This window comes from Ictidomys tridecemlineatus, chromosome 8 (assembly GCF_052094955.1).
Source record: "Ictidomys tridecemlineatus isolate mIctTri1 chromosome 8, mIctTri1.hap1, whole genome shotgun sequence".
In the NCBI taxonomy this organism is placed as follows: domain Eukaryota; kingdom Metazoa; phylum Chordata; class Mammalia; order Rodentia; family Sciuridae; genus Ictidomys; species Ictidomys tridecemlineatus.
Window position 1 is genome coordinate 46,127,085 of NC_135484.1, and position 20,287 is coordinate 46,147,371.

The window sequence follows — 20,287 nt, forward strand, 5'->3', positions numbered from 1 at the left end:
AAGGTTTGTCTTACCTTTATATAAACTCACATTTCCTTATTGTACTAAAAAGATTGTGATCTACTCTATGATTAATTATTGCAAAATTCAAATTGTCCTTGAAGTAGAAAGATGTGATACCTGCAAGCTGTCTCTGGTGTCCTTTTGAGTTTGTGTATTTCAAGTATTCTTTGTGTAAATCTTTACACTGTGGTACAAGATGTCCCACATCTATCCTTTCCTGCCCCACCTCTGCAATCAGCCATTGCTCTAGATTCCTCTCAGGCTGTCTTACTTGCTAGATGCACATAACATTGTGTGGTTGGGAAGAAGGGAATCAAAATTGTGCCTCTGCTCACAGAAGCAGCTGTCTTATTCCCTTGGCTGTTATTACTGACTGGTCTAGGTTCTCACAGCTGATAATTATTAGGAGTCAGGAAGAAAAAGAGGGAAGAGAGGAAGACAAAGAATCCAAGAGCCTCAAAAGATCCCCTTGTACATTTTGTTCATTAAAATTTGTATAATGAAAGAAATTCTTATTGAGCTTGTAAAAATAATACTCTATTCCTATTTCTACACTTCACACTGTGTTTATCTTCACAAAATGGACTATTTTAGAAATACAGACTTAGTTGAAAAATATCATAAGGAATAAGAGACAAGTTTAATATTTATAAACTGAAATTAGCCTCAGATTACACTCTACTTTCTAACCAAGGGGATTTGTACATAGAAAAGATTCAAGATCTTCCCTGGGATCAAATTCTATATTTAGTGGGAACTTGACAATCATTATCTAAGAGCAACTTGTATGAGCAACAAAAGACTGAGGAATGACTCAAGATTCCAGGAAAGATGTTAGAACAGACCTGAGATGAATAACAGTTATGGTGGAAAACAAAAAGGTAATATCTACCATTAAAACAAATAATGGGACATTGATTAGAAAGGGCAACTCTATGTGTAGTGGAAAACAAATTTATGTTCTTAATGAGTTCATATAACCCACTTGCAAGTTTATATAACCCCTAGAGTCTTCTGTAGCTACCGCCTGTTAAGCAACAGAAGAAACAAACTTCCTGAGATTATGCAAGAAAGCACCTGAAGAATGATCACCAGCCCTTAAATGGGCTGGAAACAGACTCACCATCTTTAAGGTACAAGGAAGCTGTCTTATAGATTTCAAATACATCCTTGTCATTGTTTCGTAATTGGTATAATTCAGTAAATGTGCCCTCTCTTCTCCTAAAGGTTTTTAAGTATCTCCAAAGCTTTTGATCCCTTTAAAGAACATGGGATAGGGGCTGGGGCTGTGGCTCAGAGGCAGAGCACTCACCTTGCATGTGTGAGGCCTTGAGTTCAATCCTTAGTCCCACATAAAAATAAGCAAATAAAATAAAGGTATTGTGTCCAACTACAACTAAAAAATAAATATTAAAAAAAGACACTTGGGATAACCTGATATGCTTTCCCCAGTGCCAACAAAATCCTACCACATCTACTGATCTACTCAGATAGGTTCTAGAACACTACTCATTGGCCAAAACAAATTCCATAGGGACTATTTATTTCTCAGTGACAGAGCAGTTCCTGTCAGCCTGAAATTTTTGTGAGAGCTGGTTTTCCTTCATCAGCTGATCTAAACAGTAAGTACTAACAGAATAGATTCTGAGCCACTGTCAATTCTCAACCTGTTTTGTACGAGACAAATATATGTATTTACCTCCTTTTCTCCCTAATTATCTATGAACACCCCCTACCCCTTTTCTTTATGACTTCCATGAAGTAATAAGAAGGAGACAAAGACAGGCTTGCTACTTATACAATCAGCTTCTCTTATCAAAGATGCAAACTATTCTGAGGAGCCAGTGAGCACCTACCTGAATCCTCCTCACATACAGCTTTCTCCTTTGCTTCTGTGACACCACAGGTTTTAAATTTCTTTTTCCCTTAGATTGAAAGTTGAGTGACTAAATGTAATAAACAAGAAAATAGAAAAATTTCATTTGAAATGTTTATGGATACCGCCTGATGCTCTTTGTCATCAACCAGAGTTTCTGGAATACTTTGTGATATTTCAGGGTGTGTGTGGTGGTGTTATGGGCTGATAGGAGGGATGTGGTAGGGATCACACTTGACTTTTGGCTTTCTCCTCAACTTATATCTCCTACTATGGGCTTCTCCATTTATCCATGTGATGCAGTATAAATTCTCCCTCACCACAATCTGAAGGCTGAATTCTCCAAGGTTTTTCCTAGGAAATGCAGGATGTCAATATCAAAATAGCTCTCCATCTGCCTGTATTGAAAACAATCTTTTGATGCATCAGCCTAGCTCTTCTGTCCCCACTATTCAAAATTTCATGTTTCCTAGATGTCAACTTATAGAGGGGAAACCTCTAGCAGCTTAGTAGGGCCTTAATTTTATCTTTCATTTGGTAGCCAAGAAGCCTATCATGAAGACATCACCCAGGTGAGTCTAACATTAATCATTTTCTGTTATTACTCTGAAAAAGACTAAACTCTGAATTCCTCCTATTGATCAGGTAACTTGGATTCTTTGTAAAGAACTCAATGTTATTTCTTGACATACAATTTAAACAAAGCCATAGTTGCAGCTTTTTAGCAAATTCAGTTTCTTGGCATGCACAGAATTTTAAAAAATATAAATAACAAATCTATACTGGTTCTAAATCTACAACTTATAAGATTGTCTCAACCATGTAACCTTCAAGGAAAGATTCTGAGGAAGAGCTAATAGAAATGCTTGGCTGGTCTGAATTTTGTAGGGATTCTGACCATGGAAATATACATGGAAGCATTCCTCTTGTGAGCACACTCAGAGAGGGTAACTTGCACTCTGTTTCCCACCCTTAGAATGCCCTGCAGTTTCTCCTAAGAACTAGTAAGATAATGAATACATGTGCTATGTCTAGCTGCTGTTGCAATGCCTCTAAAGTCCTATCAGCCTAGACCTTGATCTCAGGCACACAGCTCCTGGGACAAACACAATGTTTCACTGACCCTAAACTTGTCCACATAACAGTAACTTTATACAATAGACTTTCTTGAGAGCTACACAAAACTCCTAAAATTGCACATTAAATTCAGTATGTAACTGAGGGATAAGCTGCATAATGTTGCTAATTCTGTAACCTGCCTAGTAATACAATGACCAATACATACTAATGATGCCAATGACCTGAAGTAACCTATAGATATAAATAAAGCTGGCAGCTTGGCCATTTTGCCATCTTTCCTCCTTCTGCATCTTGTCTCTGTGTCTCCCTTATTATTTTCCTTACACAACTTTAATAATATTTGTCTTTACATTGTTTGCTTTCTGTTTTTGTTTTAGTTTTGTATTAAAAGATTCATATGATTTTTTATTTTAAAATCTCCTACTGTAAACTATGATAAATTCATGAAGTAATGTAACTATGAGGGCAGCATTCCTGAGGTAAAAACCAATTTAAAAAAGCAAAGCTTTTTCATTTTTCACTTTCAACAGCATCTCAGATCCCTAATTCAGAAGTTTCCTTCAGAGAAGGAAATAAAAGCAGAGAAGGAAATAAAATAGAAATAAAAGCATATCAATTGAAGAATGTCTTATTTCTACAACAATCAAAAATAAAGCAATAAAAATATAAAACACTAAGAATTTCTTGATAAAAAGTATGAATTCTCTAACCAAATTATCCCTTCTCCAATCTTTCCAGTTCAGCTAGCTGGACAAGTTTAAATAATTTGGTTGACTTCTCTGAGTTAATTTCCTCTTCTCTATGTTGAGGATCATGATGTCTGTACCTCATGGACCTTTAAGAAGGGTTTTCTCACTTTTCAGCATTTCTGCTGCCTCATCTTTAAAATACTGATGCTAGCAATACAGCAATGTTGGCTTTTTGTGACATTTTAAATCATTTATATATGTGCTGTGGTTAGTGTCATTAGTATATTCATACACATCAGACATTGCAACAGTGCTAGGAATATATTGACCACTCAATAACTATTATTCACTTCTAAAATAACTTGAAATTTTATGTTTGCACTTGTAGGTGAAAAAATATGGACAACACAGAGGAATACTTACTTGAATTTAAAGGCTACAATTTTGAAAGGTCTTTAGTTAAAATTCATATAGTAGAAAGTGCGGATGATTTTGAAATTAGAGATGATGATGTCTTCATAATCACCTATCCAAAATCTGGTAAGTGTAAAGAGTGGCCTCATGATAGTCAATTTATAACTAAGTTTGGTATATGAGTGTGTGTGTGTGTGTGTGTGTGTGTGTGTGTGTCTGTGTGTGTGTAAATGTGCTGTTTTTCAGATATCCACAGCAGCCTGACCTACATTTACATATCCATTAAGGATCAGAAAAAAGTTAGATGAATCTCAAATCTATACTACCAAAGCTCATTTGCAATGGATACATTGTAAATTCTGTTAAAAAAATATATATATATATATATAACTAAATGCTGAGTCATGAGCAGGTACTGGGTAAATGCTGACCTGTTGACTTGGTCTGTTGAACAGTCCTGAGACAGTCCAAACTCCTCTTTTCTCTAATTTGTAAATGCTTCCTGAGTTGGAAGATTTATCTTCCACAATTATTCATGTTCCAATATGTTTCATTTTCTTGAGAAGTATTCCATGACAGCTGAGTTCCACTGAAGATTCTCAAAAACCATTTCAACCAGTAAGTTCTACTAGAAAATAAAATAAGAATGATTTTGAGATTTGTGAAGACCATCATTACAAAGAAGTGGTAAAACACAATCCTGTTGGGCTAAACATGTACTAATGAGCCTTATGTAATAGTGACTTCTACTTCAGCAGAGCAGGATGATTGGCTTGGTTTGAGTTTTTATAGTTGCCCAGGCAGACTAAGGGATAAAGCTGTAGTTATTAAGATTCTACATACAATGTTTTGCTTATTTATAGTGTGGTTTCTTCAGAACACCACAAAGAAGTTGGTCATACATGGTTAGGCCATTCAAGTTAAAAAATGTTTTATATATATATTATATAAAATTATTTTATATCTTTATATATATAAAACATTTTTTTATAGATATCTTTGCTCATGTCAGGTTCTGCTATTTCCTGACATCCTTGGATGTTTAAATAGTTTACACACCCTTAAGTGGTAAAGAGAAAACGTGGAGAAAGTGACATTGCTTATAATTTTGTTAATTTGTCTATAATTCTAAAGGGTAAAGTTCTAAGAAAGGAGAAAGAAATCTCAAGAAGGAGAAAGAGATGCCCACAAAATATAGTAAAAAGAGACTCCATAACCAATAACATATTTTAAGAAAATATAGAAGAAATAAGCTCCAAGACTCCAAACAGAAAGAAATGACACAGAGAAGGAAATGCTAATTTCCCTCATGTGATCAGTACAGGGTGTATGCATGTGTGGAAATATCACACTCTATCCCATCAAGATGTAGAATTATTATTATAAGTTAAGGAAAAAGTTAAAAATACTAAAAAGGACCTAACATGGAGCAGGAAACAGAGAAGGAGAGGCAGAATTAATCCAAATCACCACTATCATGGAATCAGAACAAATACAACTCTCAAAGTGATAAAGGAATTTAGAGTCTTTGATTTTATCTTTATTAACTTTAATGTTTCATAGAGAAAAAAATGAAAATCAGACAAAGTTGTTAGCATACTTAGAGTGTTTAAAAGAAAAGAAAGCTCAAATGATTTTATGGTGAATGACACTATTTTTGACTTAATTTTTAATGACTAATTGGGTTTGAAAACAAGATGATTTATTTTTTCAGGTACCATCTGGACTCAGCAGATACTAAGCTTGATTTATTTTGAGGGGCATCGTAACAGAACTGAAGATATCAAAACAATGGATAGAGCTCCTTTCTTTGAATACAATATTCCCAATTTGGACTTTATCAAAATGCCATCCCCTCGCCTCTTCGTTTCCCACCTCCCATATTATTTAGTTCCAAAAGGTCTGAAGAACAAAAAAGCTAAAGTATGTCATACAGCTTAATCTTTTTTTTTCTTTTTTTGCACAAACAAAATAACCTGCTTTAAGTAGATTCCCCAACCTCACTAGACCACAGTTTTCCAAATGTTACAATCATTGTATGTTTAGGACATTGCCTTCCACAATAAAAGTATATGAAAGTCCTAAAAAGTATGCCTGTAATAAGCAATTGTGGATATAATTTGCAGTGTAATTCTATAGCATATAACAAAAATTCTTTCACATTGGCCATAAAATGGCATTCTTTTTATGGTTTCATAGATTTTTATTGTGTGGCTTTGCAATAATTAATGTGTACTTGATGGACAGGTAAGTTGCAGCCAATGGATGTTTTCGTGCTATAATAAACATTCCTATAAAGGCTTGCACTTTAATTCTTATGTAGTGTTTCAATTAATGTGAAGTTTTCAGATTAAAATGTCTAATATTTAAAGTGTTGACATGGATTACCTACCTGCTTTTTATAATATATGAATTATACTTCATCAAATAACCGTGCCTCTGTCCTCACATGCTTACTAATAATGGGAATTATCAAATTTGCCTAATATGCTAAGTAAGAAAGTAATCTCTCTGAGGGAATTTAACTCTTTCAATTTTAATAAGATTATCTTTTTATTTTTTATTGGTCTTGAAATATTCTTATTCCAGATTGTCTTATTTACTGTTTTGTGGAAATTTATTTATGGCAAAATCTTTTCCTTTACAAAGGAAAGACTTTTTTAATAAATTGTTGAAAACTTTTAACCTTATGTAACCCAACTGTTAATACTTCCTTCATGACTTCTGGTTCTGATGCTGTACTAAGAAAACACAACACTAACAACAAAGATTATGTAAATGCCCTCTAGCCTTTTTCTAACAGTATTATTTTTAACCTTTTTGTTGGTGAGGTAGGAGGTGTGGGGTGGTAAGGAGGGATTGAACTCAGGGTCACTCAACCACTGAGCCACATCCTCAGCCCTATTTTGTATTTTATTTAGAAACATGATCTTACTAAATAACTTAGCACCTCTCTTTTGCTGAGCCTGGCTCTGAACTCAAGTTCCTCATGTCTTCCCCTCCAGAGTAGCTGGGATTACTAGCGTGGAACATGGAGCCTGGCTATTTTTAACCTTCTTATGATTATAAATTAAATCTGATACTGCTTATGAGACATGAATATTGCCTTATACTTGTCTAAGAATTTTGCTGATTGGCCCAAAACAATATATTAAAACATTCACTTGAGTACCTCTACTGTTTTGAAGTCTATATATTGGTATGCTAAATTTTCGTAGTTGGACACGAATTTATTTTACTTATTTATTTTTATGTGGTGCTGAAGATAGAACTCAGGGCCTCACACATGCGAGGTGAGTGCTCTAATGCTGAGCCACAGCTCTAGCCTCAGATAAGTCAAACGTTTCTATCAACTTTTTACAATATAGTTTAGTTCCACAATGATTGTCAAATGTGGGTTTTAATTTAAGAGAGATTTGTTCTGGGAAAACAAACATTGCAATATTTTGACATTCCTCGAGTTTCATTCTATGTATCAGGTCTACTTTAATGCCATCTATATGTACCTTTTATTGTTCTCAGTGTGCTTTTTACCCACTTATAGATATTTAACATTGAAAAAAAGTATAACATTTTATAATTTTTTAAAGAGAGAGAGGAGAGAGAGAGAGATTTTTTTAAATATTTATATTTCAGTTTTCTGTGGACACAACATTTTTATTTTATTTATTTGTATGTGGTGCTGAGGATCAAACCCAGCACCCCGTGCATGCCAGGCGAGCATGTTATGGCTTGAGCCACATCCCCAGACCAAGTATAACATTTTAATGATCTTGTCACTTTACTTCAATTTTGTGGTCATTTATTTGCATTCAGGCTGCAATGATAAAAATTTTATATTCTCTTATTTTTAGAGTTTTAGGATATAAGGAGTTTTCTATTTTACTATGTTTCACCCTCTGCAGAACTAGCTTTTTCTTTTTTTAAGCATAATTCAATGTTTTCTTTTTTGTTAATGTATACTTTCATTTTAATTATTGCCTCATTTTAGTATATATCTTTCTATCTTCTTTAATTAATTGTCTAGTATATCTATTTCTAGTGTTTATTTTTGTCAATATTAACATTTTAAAATGAATACCATTTTTAGTGTAACTATGGGTGTAATTTTGTTAATGTTTAAATACTTTGTCATTTCAGTTTTACCTTTTTAATTGGTTTCAGCTCTTTTGAGATTTTTTTTAGTTTGAAAGTGTGTGTATAGTTTTCTATCATGGGCAATGGTGTTTACATATTCTAATTTGGGGGGCTGGAGATGTGGCTCAAGCAGTAGCATGATCGCCTGACATGCATGTGGCCCGGGTTCGATCCTCAGCACCACATACCAACAAAGATGTTGTGTCCGCCGAGAACTAAAAAATAAATATTAAAAAATTTTCTTACTCTCTCTCTCTCTCTCTCTCTCTCTCTCTCTCTCTCTCTCTCTCTCTCTCCTCTCTCACTCTCTTTTTTTAAAAAAACATATTCTAATTTGGGGAATTTATTTAAAAGTTAATTGTCAATTGTATGGTCAGTTTTCAAACATGGAATATGTTTTATACATGAGAAAAGGAGATAAATTTTCTGTGTTGGGTACTTGTACAAATTTTAGAAACTAAATAAAATGAAATTTTAATAATCAATTTTGCAAATTTATTTTTCCTTTTATTGTTTTGTTAAAGACAATTCTCTGTAAGTGTTCTACTATGATTGTGGCTAAATCAAAATACTTACAGATTTACTGGAACTTTTCCGTTGAAATTTTTCTATTATGATCATCAGTGTACAAATGTTCCTTTTCTGTTGGTCTTTGAAAACAAATTATGGGCCATCCTGTTAAATCCTTTGGCCTGCAATTTTACTTAATTTCATTTTATTCCTTATTCTCTAATTCTCTGGAACTTTGCCACATGTTCTTGTTTGTTCTTGATTTGAAATTCCATTTTCACTGTTGCATAACTTTACAACTTTTGAAAGTAGTTTTATCAGATCTGTTCTTTTTCTTCATAGAAAAATCAGAATATTCCAGCATTTGAATATCACTACATGCTGCTCTGAGTGTTCTTGAGAATGCCCTGTGGGCACATATGCAGGAGTTTCCCTGGAATACACATCCAAGAAGGGACTGCAAAGCCAAAAGTACAATGATGTACAGTTCTATGGGATGGGGCTATATTTTCTTAAGAAAGCAGGTGTATCAATTCTTGCTGAAATTGGTAATGGATATGTTTTGTTTTCCCCCCTAGTAATGATACATATCAGAATTTTAAATTTTTTCAATGTGTTATTTATGAAGTGGTTTTTCAAGTGATCTTAACTTACACATCCAATACTCAGTAATGTGAATAAGCCTGTTTTGATAGATTATTGACCATAATTATTGTATATTCTGTGAAAGGACTTTTTGACCCAACTTTTCATTAATAATATTTTTCATATTAATTTTCTTTATACAGTTTCTCTTCTACATATAAAAGTATTTATTTTAACAATACTTTTGTAAGAGAGAAAAATTGGGGGAACAACTAATTTTCCATGGCTAGTAGAATGGATTAAAATAATTTTGATTCATTTAGCTAATAAATGTGATGAAACTGTTAAAAACTTGAAATAATATGCTGGAATTCTTAATATTATTTCTAATTCTCCCTGCAGATTCTTTATATCTACAGAAATCCTAAAGATGTTTTGGTTTCCTTTTTTCATTTTTCAAATTGGGTGGCTCGATTAAAGCCTTCTGAGACTTTTGAGAATTTTATGGAAATGTTTCTAGATGGACAAGGTAACTATGAGTTTATTTATCAAGAAACTTAGGGAAGATATTTTGAGAGATGGAAAAGGGCAATTGTACAATGGATGCTCTTGAGTAGTTACTATGACACATCAACTTAGTCTGCCACCCAGTGGCTTTTCCTTCCTTGCCAGGACCATGTGGGTCTTGTCAAGTTTTCAAAGGCATGATGTTTAGGAAACATTTTGACCAGTCCATAAGAGGCTTACACGTATTCTATCAAATTAAACTAGCTACAAATATAATTAAAACAATACATTCCAGAATCACTAGTGATCAGGGTGCTTGTGTACCCTCTCATGGAACTGTGGTAAGCCTTCTAGGGCCATGGTGGAGTTTATCACTCCACTACTGATGAGGATTGATTGTTGCAAGGGACTTGTAGTGAGAAGTATCAGGATCTCACTCATTTAAAGATTACATTCAGGTTCTGTCTCATTGTAAACAGGTAGCTTTGCTATCCAGAGATCTTAGAGAATGAGAAGAAAAATGGACATGTGTGTTTTCTGGTGGATATAGGAATGTGGAGGAACTTGCTTTAAAGAAATATGATTTAAACTTAGACCCAGGGGCTTTCTCATTTCTTTATTGCTGCCTTCCTGCATCCATAAGGTCGGTTTTCATGGTCACTTCTCTATGAAAACCATGATTGTTCCCCTAAGCAGTAATCATTTCAAAACAGTAATATAGATGTTCAGTGGTTGGGGCCTTTATTTTTGTTTTTGTGAGTAAAAGGAGGAAAAGACAGAATACTTTGCTATTCAATAAGTGCTACACCTTCACCTTCTTACTAATTATTTTTTGTACAGTGGTGGGAAGTCTTTGGTTTGATCACATAAAAGGCTGGTATGAACACAGACATGACTTCAATATTCAGTTCATGAGCTATGAAGATATGAAAAAGGTAAAATAAGAAGTATTTTTTAAAATTCTATTTTTAAACCTTTTATCTCCTGGTTTCAGGAAAACTCATTCTCCTAGTCATTTATGAAAATACATATTTCGTAGGCTTTTGGGGGGTAAGTGGGGGTTCTAATTTTCTGCTTATCCATTAATTATTACTGGTTTTCCTCAAGGGTTTGTTCTCACTACACACAGTCACCATGGTTATCATTTAAAAACTGTAGCAATAAAGGCAACCTCAAATATCTAGGATACCAATCTTGTAAATCATTTTTATTAATATTAATTACGTATTAACGGGTTTTGTTGTCTGATTTCTATATGACCATGCAACATGCACTAATCATATCCAATTTCCCTTCTTCCATTCTTACCTCCCCTTCCCCCTGGACCCTTCACAGGCCCTAGTATTCACGATTCTACTTTCAGTCCATATTTGTTGTTGTTCTCATGTGTGCCTCTTGCACTACTTGTCTTTGTATGTCTGGCTTATTTTATTTAACATGATCTCCTCCAGTTCATAAATTTTGCTGGAAGATTTCACTTTTTATATCTGAATAATAGTCATGTGTGTGTGTGTGTGTGTGTGTGTGTGTGCACAATATTTTCTTTATGTGTTCATCTTTGATAGACACCTAGGCTGAATCCTTATCTATTGTGAGTAGTGATACAATAAACACGAACATGTTAGTTGTCTCTTCTAGGGTGACTCTATTTCTTTTATGTATATACCCAGGAATGTAACAGTTGGATTATACAGTAGTTCTGTTTTCAGTTTAGTGGGTTTTTTTTTGTTTGTTTGTTTGAGGATACACCATACAACAAAGCTTTTTTCCATGGTAGTTGTACTTAAGAAAGTTCATTAAGAAACGCCATGACACTGGGGGAAGAAGCCACTTCAAAGACAGGATAATTGTTGCTATAGATGAGGGTGAGCCCTGTGAGGCACATTCTTCCTTTTTTTTTAAAGAGAATCTTAAAACTAGTTCTCATGTGAAGTCATAGGATGTTTATATGCTGGTGAAAGTTTCAAAACTACCTGAAAACTTTGTGTAATTCAAACACAAGATAGTTGAAGTTTATTGTTCTGTGGACTCTGGTTGGTACGTGGATTCATTAATACATCATACATTCAGTTACTTAAACAATCACTGAATGATTGCTCTGTGACTGGCACTGAATCCTGAGTAATAGATGACTGAATTTTTATAGACAGAACTCATAATCTATCAGGGAAAACAGGCACTCACCAAGCTAGTATATGTAGTTCAAAAGTAATAAGTGAAATTATTAAGGAAAAGTCTAACTACAATGTCAATGTGCATATGTTCTGAGAGTATCTAGTATAGTTGAAAGTGATGGTCTTTTTTTTCCTGAAATAAATAAATAAGAGCTAACAGAAAGAAAAGAAATGAGAGAGACTTATAAGAAAAAAGGAAAACACATGAGACCTTTGAAGACCTAAGGGAAGAACTGGAACAATGTGGGAGAGATGAAATATTAATATAGAGGGGTTTTGTAGGAGCCAGATTTTATAAGATCTGTAGGCTATGTTAATGAGAGTGATTTCTTTAAAGTTAAAAGTAGTAAAGAGCCTCTTAAAGAATTATTAAGAGGGGTAGCCATAGAATACAATTTATATTTTTGAATGTTATGTCCATTCATGAATTAAAAAGAAAAAATAGTGAGTATAAGGAATCCAGTCCAGACACAGACCAGTGTGTTAATCCACTGAAATCAGTGCTTCCTTGGATTGGAGTAATGTCATTATGAATGAAGAGAATACAGAGTTTTGAGGCACAGCTAATATGTAAAAAGAAAAGGGATTGTACAAAGGACAAGTGACAAAGAGAGAGGTATCAAGGATGCTTTCTTTATTTCCAGTTGGTGCCTCTGTGCAGATAGTGGTCTCATTCGTGAAGGTGTTTAGGGCACTCTGAGGCAGGGTTGGGTTAGAGGGGGATCAGAGGAGCTTGAATATGATGTTGTTTTTTACCTATGAAGATTAAAGTGATTTAGAAGAAATCAAATGAATAGAGTGAGAAACAAATGAAAAATACAAATCCAAAGCTCAAAAAATATTTCTGCCTTTAGATATTAATGCCATTAATTTGAACATCATCACTATAAAGAATATAATGGCAGCAGCTTGGGAGGCTGAAGCAGGAGGGTTGAGAGTTCAAAATAGCTTCAGCAATTTAGTGAGGCTCTAAGCAACTCAATGAGACCCTATTTTAAAATAGAATATAAAAAGGAATAGGGATGTGGTTTAGTGGTTAAGTGGCCCTGGATTCACTTCCCAATACCAAAAAAAAAAAAAAAAAAAGAATGTATGAGAAGAATGAATGTGATTAAAATTGATTGTGGTAGGGTGAAGTAAGGGACTAAAGGAGAGAAGGAATATAGACCTTGGTCATCTCAAGTTTTCAGCTTTAGAGCTCTTTCTAGAGAAACCTCACAATGATGTTAAAAATTAGATATTCAGGGCTGAGATTGTGGCTCAGTGGTAGAGTGCTTGCCTAGCATGTGTCAGGCACTGGGTTCTATTCTCAGCACCTTATGTAAATAAATGAACAAAATAAAGGTCCATCAACATGCAAATAATATTTTTTTTTAAAAAAATTAGGTATTCATCAAAGTTGGAATACATTTTGGAGTCTTCCTTTGTTTGCTGCTTTGCTTGGAAATGTCTTGATAGTTTTATGAAACACTGCCTATGCCTGCTTCTCCAGTGATAAACCCAGCAAGATGTATAAACTCAGGGCAGTTTCTCTCAGAGGATTTTTCACATTTCTCACTTAATTAGTAGTCGTAGCCCTCGAACCTTAATGACTATGCAGGATTATTTTCTACTTTCCTGTCACAAGTAGAGTCGAGTGATATATAATTGAACTACAAGCAATTATAACTATAATGTTTAAAGATTCATATTTAGGTGGCTAAAGTCAAGTTAAAAGACCCATAGTTCATTATCATTTAATGAGGATGGAGGTTACCATTGGGGGAAGAACAAGGTTTAAAATGAGGAAAGGCTGTTTATTGAGGGGTTCTGGAATTCGTGTCATTTTCATATGTGCATTTTAAAATGTAAAAATTGTGGAAATATTTTAATTTATTAAGAGAAATGATACTCCCCTTTGGGGGGAGTCTGATATGAGAGATTTAATCATTCCCATCCTGTTATCTTTTCCTTCAATATATTGGAACTGGCTGATGCCGCTAGGAAAGAAAGGCATACATACCTGAAGGGTGTGGTGCCATTGTCTCTGGAGACCCCACAAATACAGTGGTAAAGAAGAGAGCTGCCTGTTGTGTTACATGAAAAACCATTTTGTGAAATATGGCTAGAATATTGGACAGTAATAGGTAGTAGAATTAGGGAATGGCTGGTGTGCTGAAGAACTGGCCGAAGTGCAAGACTATAGCAAGACCTAGAAAAGAATCTCTGAATCTATGTTATGGTTTAGATATGATCTGTCCCCCAAAAGATCATATGTGAGACTATGAAAGAAAAGTTTAGGGATGTTATATGATAGGATGATAAATGGCCTGATCTAATCAAGTCATTAATCCCCTGAGTATTAATTGGAGGAGGTAGGTCATCAGGGATATTCCTTTGTCATGAGCTGATTGGAGCTCTCTCTGCTTCCTAGTATGATGTCTTGAGTTGCTTTTCTCCATCACATTCTTTCACCATGATGTTGTGACTCACTTCAGGCCCTGTGGAATGGAGCCGGCTGTCTATGGACTGAGACCTCTGTAACTGTGAGCCATCAAACAAACTTTGCCTCCTCTAAGTTTATTCTTGTCAGGTTTTTTGGTCACAGCAATGAAAAACCTGACTGAAACAATCTGTGTTTCATCTTCCATTAAAATTATTCACTAAAGTCTACATTTCGATTAACAAGCTGAGGTTTTATCTGATACTTTGGTTAATAATAGTTAGCTTTTGGGGAAAGATTTTAATTTTATCTCTTTTTTCTTTGTATGTGACAAGCATAGTTGTTTTGAAATTCTTTTAGATAATTTCTGCATTTGTAACATGTATAGTTCTATTTTTATTGTCTTTTTTATGCTAGAGCTTGTTCACATTTTCTTATCCCTTTGTGTTCATTTATATCCTGATTTTATTATTTTTTTCGGCACCCAAGTTTGGTGTAGAAATAAGTTAATAACTGTGGTTTGGGAGACCAACCTTGCTCGTGACTGAGTCACACTCCTTGGCTGGGTGCTGAGGTGCTCAATCACAGAAATGTGGCAGAGCTTTTCCCACCCTTCTTGGGTTCAAGGGTTGGTGTCTCATGCATGGGTGTGTCTTGCTACAGCCCCATGGGTGGAGCTATGCTCACCTGTTCTTTTGTAATATTACCCCTTGCCCTGTTTAGGATAGAATCTTCCATGGAAGTGCCTTGTGTGTGTCCCTTTCTCTTACTGTGCCTTTGGGTGTGGCCTACCCAGATGTCAGTCAACCTGCTGACAGTGGACATCATGCACACAGACTCAGCCCCCTGAAACCTGACCCCTTGCCTCATTTGAAAAGCTTCTCCTCAATAAAAAGGGTCAGGGCATATGCACTCTCTCTCTTCCTGTGGACCCTTAAAGTCAGAGGAGTTGTCACACGACCCCAAAGAAAAAGGTATTTGTGTCCCTTGTGTGGTTATTTTTCACAGCCCAATCAGCCCAGTTCAACTGGAGTAACCTCTTTGAGATACAGTTTTTCCAGTTAAGTACTATTGCCTATAGTAATTCTGTTTAGGTTTTATCCTCCCACTGAAATTTTTACTTGTGATAAAATATCCATGACATAAAATATACCACTTTAACCACTTTGAGGCAGGTATCAGGGATTGAACTCAGGGGCACTCGACCACTGAGTCACACCCCTAGCACTATTTTGTATTTTATTAGAAACAGGGTCTCACAGAGTTGCTTAGCCCTTGCTAAATTTTGAGGCTGGCTTTGAACTTGCCATCCTTCTGCCTCTACCTCCTGAGTCCCTGGGATTACAGGCATGAGCCACTGTTCCCAGCCTGCTTTAACCATTCTTTAAGGGAACAGTTGTGTGTCATGAAGTATGTTCATATTCTTGTGCCAACATCACCACTATCCTACTCTAAAATGAATTCACATTGCAAAACTGAAACTCTATATTCACAAGGCTATAATCCCTCATTCTCCACTCTCAACCCCTTGTAGGTCTTGTATAAAAACATTTTACTTTTTTTGTTTATGAAGTTGATTAGTCTTAGTATATCATATCAGTGGAATCATACAGTATTTGTCTTTTTTGACTGGCTCATTTAACTTAACTTACCATAATGTCTTCAAGGTTCATGCATTTGTAGCATAATTCCTTCCTTCTAAAGCTGAATAATATTCCAATGTACATATCTACTACATTTTATTTGTGTATCTTATACATATACATACATACACATCACTTTTATATTCTGCATTGTGAATAATGATGTATGAACATGGTGTACAAATCTCTCTCTGAGAGTTTACTTTCAATTTTGGGGGTACGTACACAGAAGTGGATTTGTTGGGTCATATTGTAATGCTGTTTTTAGGTTCATACTATTTCCATTGCATTTGCAGCATTTTTACATTTCTACCAACATGCATAAATCTTAATTTTTCTGTGTCGTTGGTCTTATTCTTTTCTATTGTGGTTTATTTTTAATAGTAAAAATATTGAAATAAAAATAAATAAAATATTTAAAAATTTAAAATAATAATAGCCTTCCTAATGGGTGTGAAGTGGTACCTCACTGTAGTTGATTTGCATTTCCTTAATGATTAGTGATGCTGAGCATCTTTTCATGTACTTATTGGACATGTGTATATCTACTTTGAAGAAATCTCTATTTAAATCCTTTGCCAATTTTTAATTGGACTGATTTTGTTATTCTTGTTGATTTCTAAGAATTCTTTATGTATTATGGGTAGTAGAACTTTTCAGATATTTGGTTTCTTATTCTACAACTTAAATGTCTTTGATCTAATTTTTTGTTTTGTTTTGTTTTGTTTTGGGTTTTTTTGTTTGTTTGTTTTGGTGTGTGGTGTGAGTACTTTTCTTGGGGTTTATAATGTATAAGATAATCTTATGGGCTAACAGGGATCATTTCATTTGCTTTATTTTCTATTTCAGTACCTTTTTTGTTTTTATTGCTTAGTTGCTCCAGCTAGTATTTCTAGTATCATGATAAATAAAAGTGGAAAAATGGAGTTGAACTTACTCCACATCTCAGATGAAAATCTTTCTCTCTTAGTTGAGTTTCCTGTTAGGTGTTCCATATAAGACTTTTTCATATTGAGGTAGATTCCTTCCATTGCAGATTTATTGAGCAATTCATCATAAAAAGATGTTGAGTTTTGTTAAATTTTTTTTGTGCATCAATTGAGATCATCATGTCAGTTTGTTTCCCCATTCTCTTCTCATAACAAACTGCCTGGTTCATGTGATGACACTTCTTTGCATTTCAGGAATCAATTTTACTAGAATATGAAAATGTTGTGTGTTTAGCTGTAACTCACGCATACTCATGACTCTTCCAGGACCTCAGAAGTGCAGTGCTGAAAATCTGTGGATTTCTTGAGAAAGAACTTAGTGAAGAAGTTGTGGATACTGTTGTGAAACAGGCTACCTTTCAGAACATGAAGACCAATCTACAAACAAATTATAATGATATTGTAAAACAGAAAGTGGGAGTGAGAAACAATGAAGGAAATTTTCTGCGCAAAGGTACTATTCAGTAGTTCATAGTAGCAAGATGTAAGCTGTCATTCAAGTCCTTGATACCTAGGAGAAATAATAAGTGCTTCCATTATGTCTCTCCAAGTAACAGTGACATTTGGAACCTAGAGAAATTAAGCATCTAATTGAGAATAGGTCTGAAGAGGTTTTCAAGAAACCTAAGTGTTTTAGTATACAAACTGACACATTAACTTGTTTAATTAATATTGCCTTATTGCTAAGTCACATGAGCCTGATCAGGTATATTAAATGAGAAGAATAATCCTTGTTTTCCCTTTTTTCTCCTAGAATAATCTAAAGAGTAAATTTAATGTGTTTTGCTGTACTGGGAGGAGGTTTGGATTACTGTGTTCCCATGTGTCATCACAAAGAGTGATATCTTATTAGTGCTATCTGCTATGAATTCAGTTACTTCAAAAAATCATTGAAATCATTTTTACTGTGATCTTATTACATGCTTGAAGTAGTTTTCAAGAATGAATATTATTTCCCTTGTAACTGATACCCTTTCAATTCAAATTATTATTATTATTAGTAGTAGTAGTATAGTAGTACCAGGGATTGAACTCGGGGCCTTCAAGCACTAAGCCACATCCCCAGCTGCTATTTGGTATTTTATTTAGAGACACAGTCTCATACTGAGGTGCTTAGAGCCTCACCCTTGCTGAGGCTGGCTTTGAACTCAACATTCTCCTGCCTCAGCCTCCTGAGCTGCTGGGATTACAAGGATATACCACCACATCTGGCTTCAAATTGTTAATTTTTAATTTAATCATTTAGTGTATAAACATTCTAAGCACTTCACTTCTACTTTATTCACATTTTATGTCATAATTGGCTCATAATTTACCAATAGGATGATGGATATTAATTTATGAACAATTATATAAACATCTTATGGACATTGCTCTAGATATTGATCTATTTTAAAATTCTTTTTTATGACATTTACTATCAATTCTCCCTTTTCATTCCTCAGCTACAGTAGATAAAAAGCAATTCTCATATCCCTAAGAGCTTGTTATCTTTTCCAAAGACCAATAATAATGTCTACACAAGTGAACCTGATAGCTGGAAATGCCAAGTTATTTTTCACTTAAGAAGAATGGCATAATGTAATCCCTGTGGCTCAGGAGGCTGAGGCAGGGGAATGCCAGTTCAAAGCCAGTCTCAGCAAAAACAAGGTGCTAAGCAACTCAGCGAGACCCTGGCTCTAAATAAAGTACAAAATAGAGGTGGGGAGTGGTTCAGTGGTCAAGTACCCCTGAGTTCAATCTCCGGTACTCACCCCCACAAAAAAGAATGGCATAATGATGGTTTAATCTTGTATAAAAAAAGATGCAGAAAGAGAAGTTCTGGTGCTCTATATGACTTATTTTATTAGTTGAAAATGCTTGAATCTCTTTTTTTTTTTTCAAATTGACAAAGAAAGAAATACTTATCTTGGAGGGTTTTAGTAAGAATTATATTACAGTTGATAAATGTGGTTCACTTAGTATGAAGTTCACTTTGTATATATACAGGAGTATATACATTAAAAATACTTTTAAAATATAATATATTCATATCTTTATAGTTTTTTATTCTTAAGGATCACATAGTGGGAAAGGCTAACATACTGGGAAGTGAATTTTAAATCTATTTATTGCATTATTGTGTTCCTAGATTCTTTATTCAATCATTCCTGTGTAAGAAAAGATGAGGTCTCCAATCCTGTGAACACGAACAAATATTTAGTTTGGTTGAAAAGAGATTAACCCATTAATTTCCAATTTTTAAATTCTGTGAACACAGTAATATTCACATATTATTACAAAGTTACCACAAGAGGTATATTGGTTTCTCTGTTTAAATTTAACAGTTATTCTACATCTGGGAAAATGGGACAAATGGGTTCAATGGTTGAGGCAGTCTTTAACATGTCATTCATGTTCTTATCCCATTAGGTACCATTGGAGATTGGAAACATCATTTTACTGTGGAGCAGAATGAAAGATTTGAAAAGATATTCCAAAGGGAAATGAAAGACTTTCCCCTGAAGTTTATCTGGGATATAAATGAGGAGTAGAATTCTAATCAAACTGTAAAAGAATCATAGGAACTCTAATCAAAAGCTATACGTTAACGTACATAATAATAATAACATACATAATGCGTATTACTAATTATAAAACTCAATTTCAAAGTAAATAAACTATGTTTAGATTAGTTTCCATGAATTCTTTAAATTAAAAAAAATTAGTTTTACTTTAATAATTAAAATTAAAAATCAGAAATTAAATTGCTTTTGCAGCTTTGGTACCCTCCATGAAAATGTCAAAACAGAAAGCATAAAACATGAACTTGCAAATATCTTCAGAGACTATTCTGTATTGTGTATTTTCCATTACCCACAATTAAACTCAGGATCAATTAAACCTTAAAAATCATTTTATTATTGTACTTAAATTTTAATTCTTTGGTTTCAAAATCAATGTGGATATTCAAATGTGATATAGAATAAATGGAGAAGTCCTGTATAAACAGGTACTTCTTTTTACTAATTTAACAGATCACAGTTTGCACTAGATGAAAAAGTAGTTTTTTCAGGCTGGTCATGATGGCATGCACTTGTAATCTCATGACCTAGGAAGCTGAGGTAAGAGGAGAGCAAGATTTAGCCAGCCTCAGCTACATACAGAGACCTTGTCTCAAAAGTTTTAGAAAAGGAAAGGAGGCTTGGGGATATACTTCAGTAGTAGAACTCCCCTGTGGTTATTCCCTAGTACTGAAACACCACTGCCACCACAACA

The 20,287-nt window shown here is 34.3% G+C and overlaps 1 protein-coding gene and 2 long non-coding RNA genes across 4 annotated transcripts in view; 1 reads left to right on the forward strand and 2 right to left on the reverse strand.

Moving 5' to 3' along the window:
- Nucleotides 1–624: 624 nt before the first annotated feature.
- LOC144366076 (uncharacterized) lies at nt 625–8,843 on the reverse strand. Of its 2 annotated transcripts, XR_013424927.1 has the most exons (3): nt 8,776–8,843; nt 4,494–4,690; nt 625–1,949 (listed from the first exon to the last, which is right to left on the reverse strand). It is a non-coding gene; the product is annotated as an uncharacterized LOC144366076 (long non-coding RNA). The 2 variants fall into 2 exon arrangements; XR_013424926.1 differs by lacking the exon at nt 8,776–8,843 and having other exon boundaries at nt 4,494–5,024.
- Nucleotides 4,032–19,592, forward strand: LOC144366074 (amine sulfotransferase-like). Its single transcript, XM_078019348.1, has 6 exons — nt 4,032–4,188; nt 5,777–5,985; nt 9,697–9,823; nt 10,642–10,736; nt 17,297–17,483; nt 19,442–19,592. The coding sequence occupies exons 1-6, from the start codon at nt 4,047–4,049 to the stop codon at nt 19,561–19,563; spliced, it is 882 nt and encodes a 293-aa protein (XP_077875474.1). The 5' UTR covers nt 4,032–4,046; the 3' UTR covers nt 19,564–19,592.
- LOC144366077 (uncharacterized) overlaps nt 19,416–20,287 on the reverse strand; it is a 36,022-nt gene continuing 35,150 nt past the window's right edge. Inside the window, exon 3 of the long non-coding RNA XR_013424928.1 lies at nt 19,416–19,471. This is a non-coding gene — a long non-coding RNA (uncharacterized LOC144366077). The remainder of the gene's footprint in view (nt 19,472–20,287) is intronic.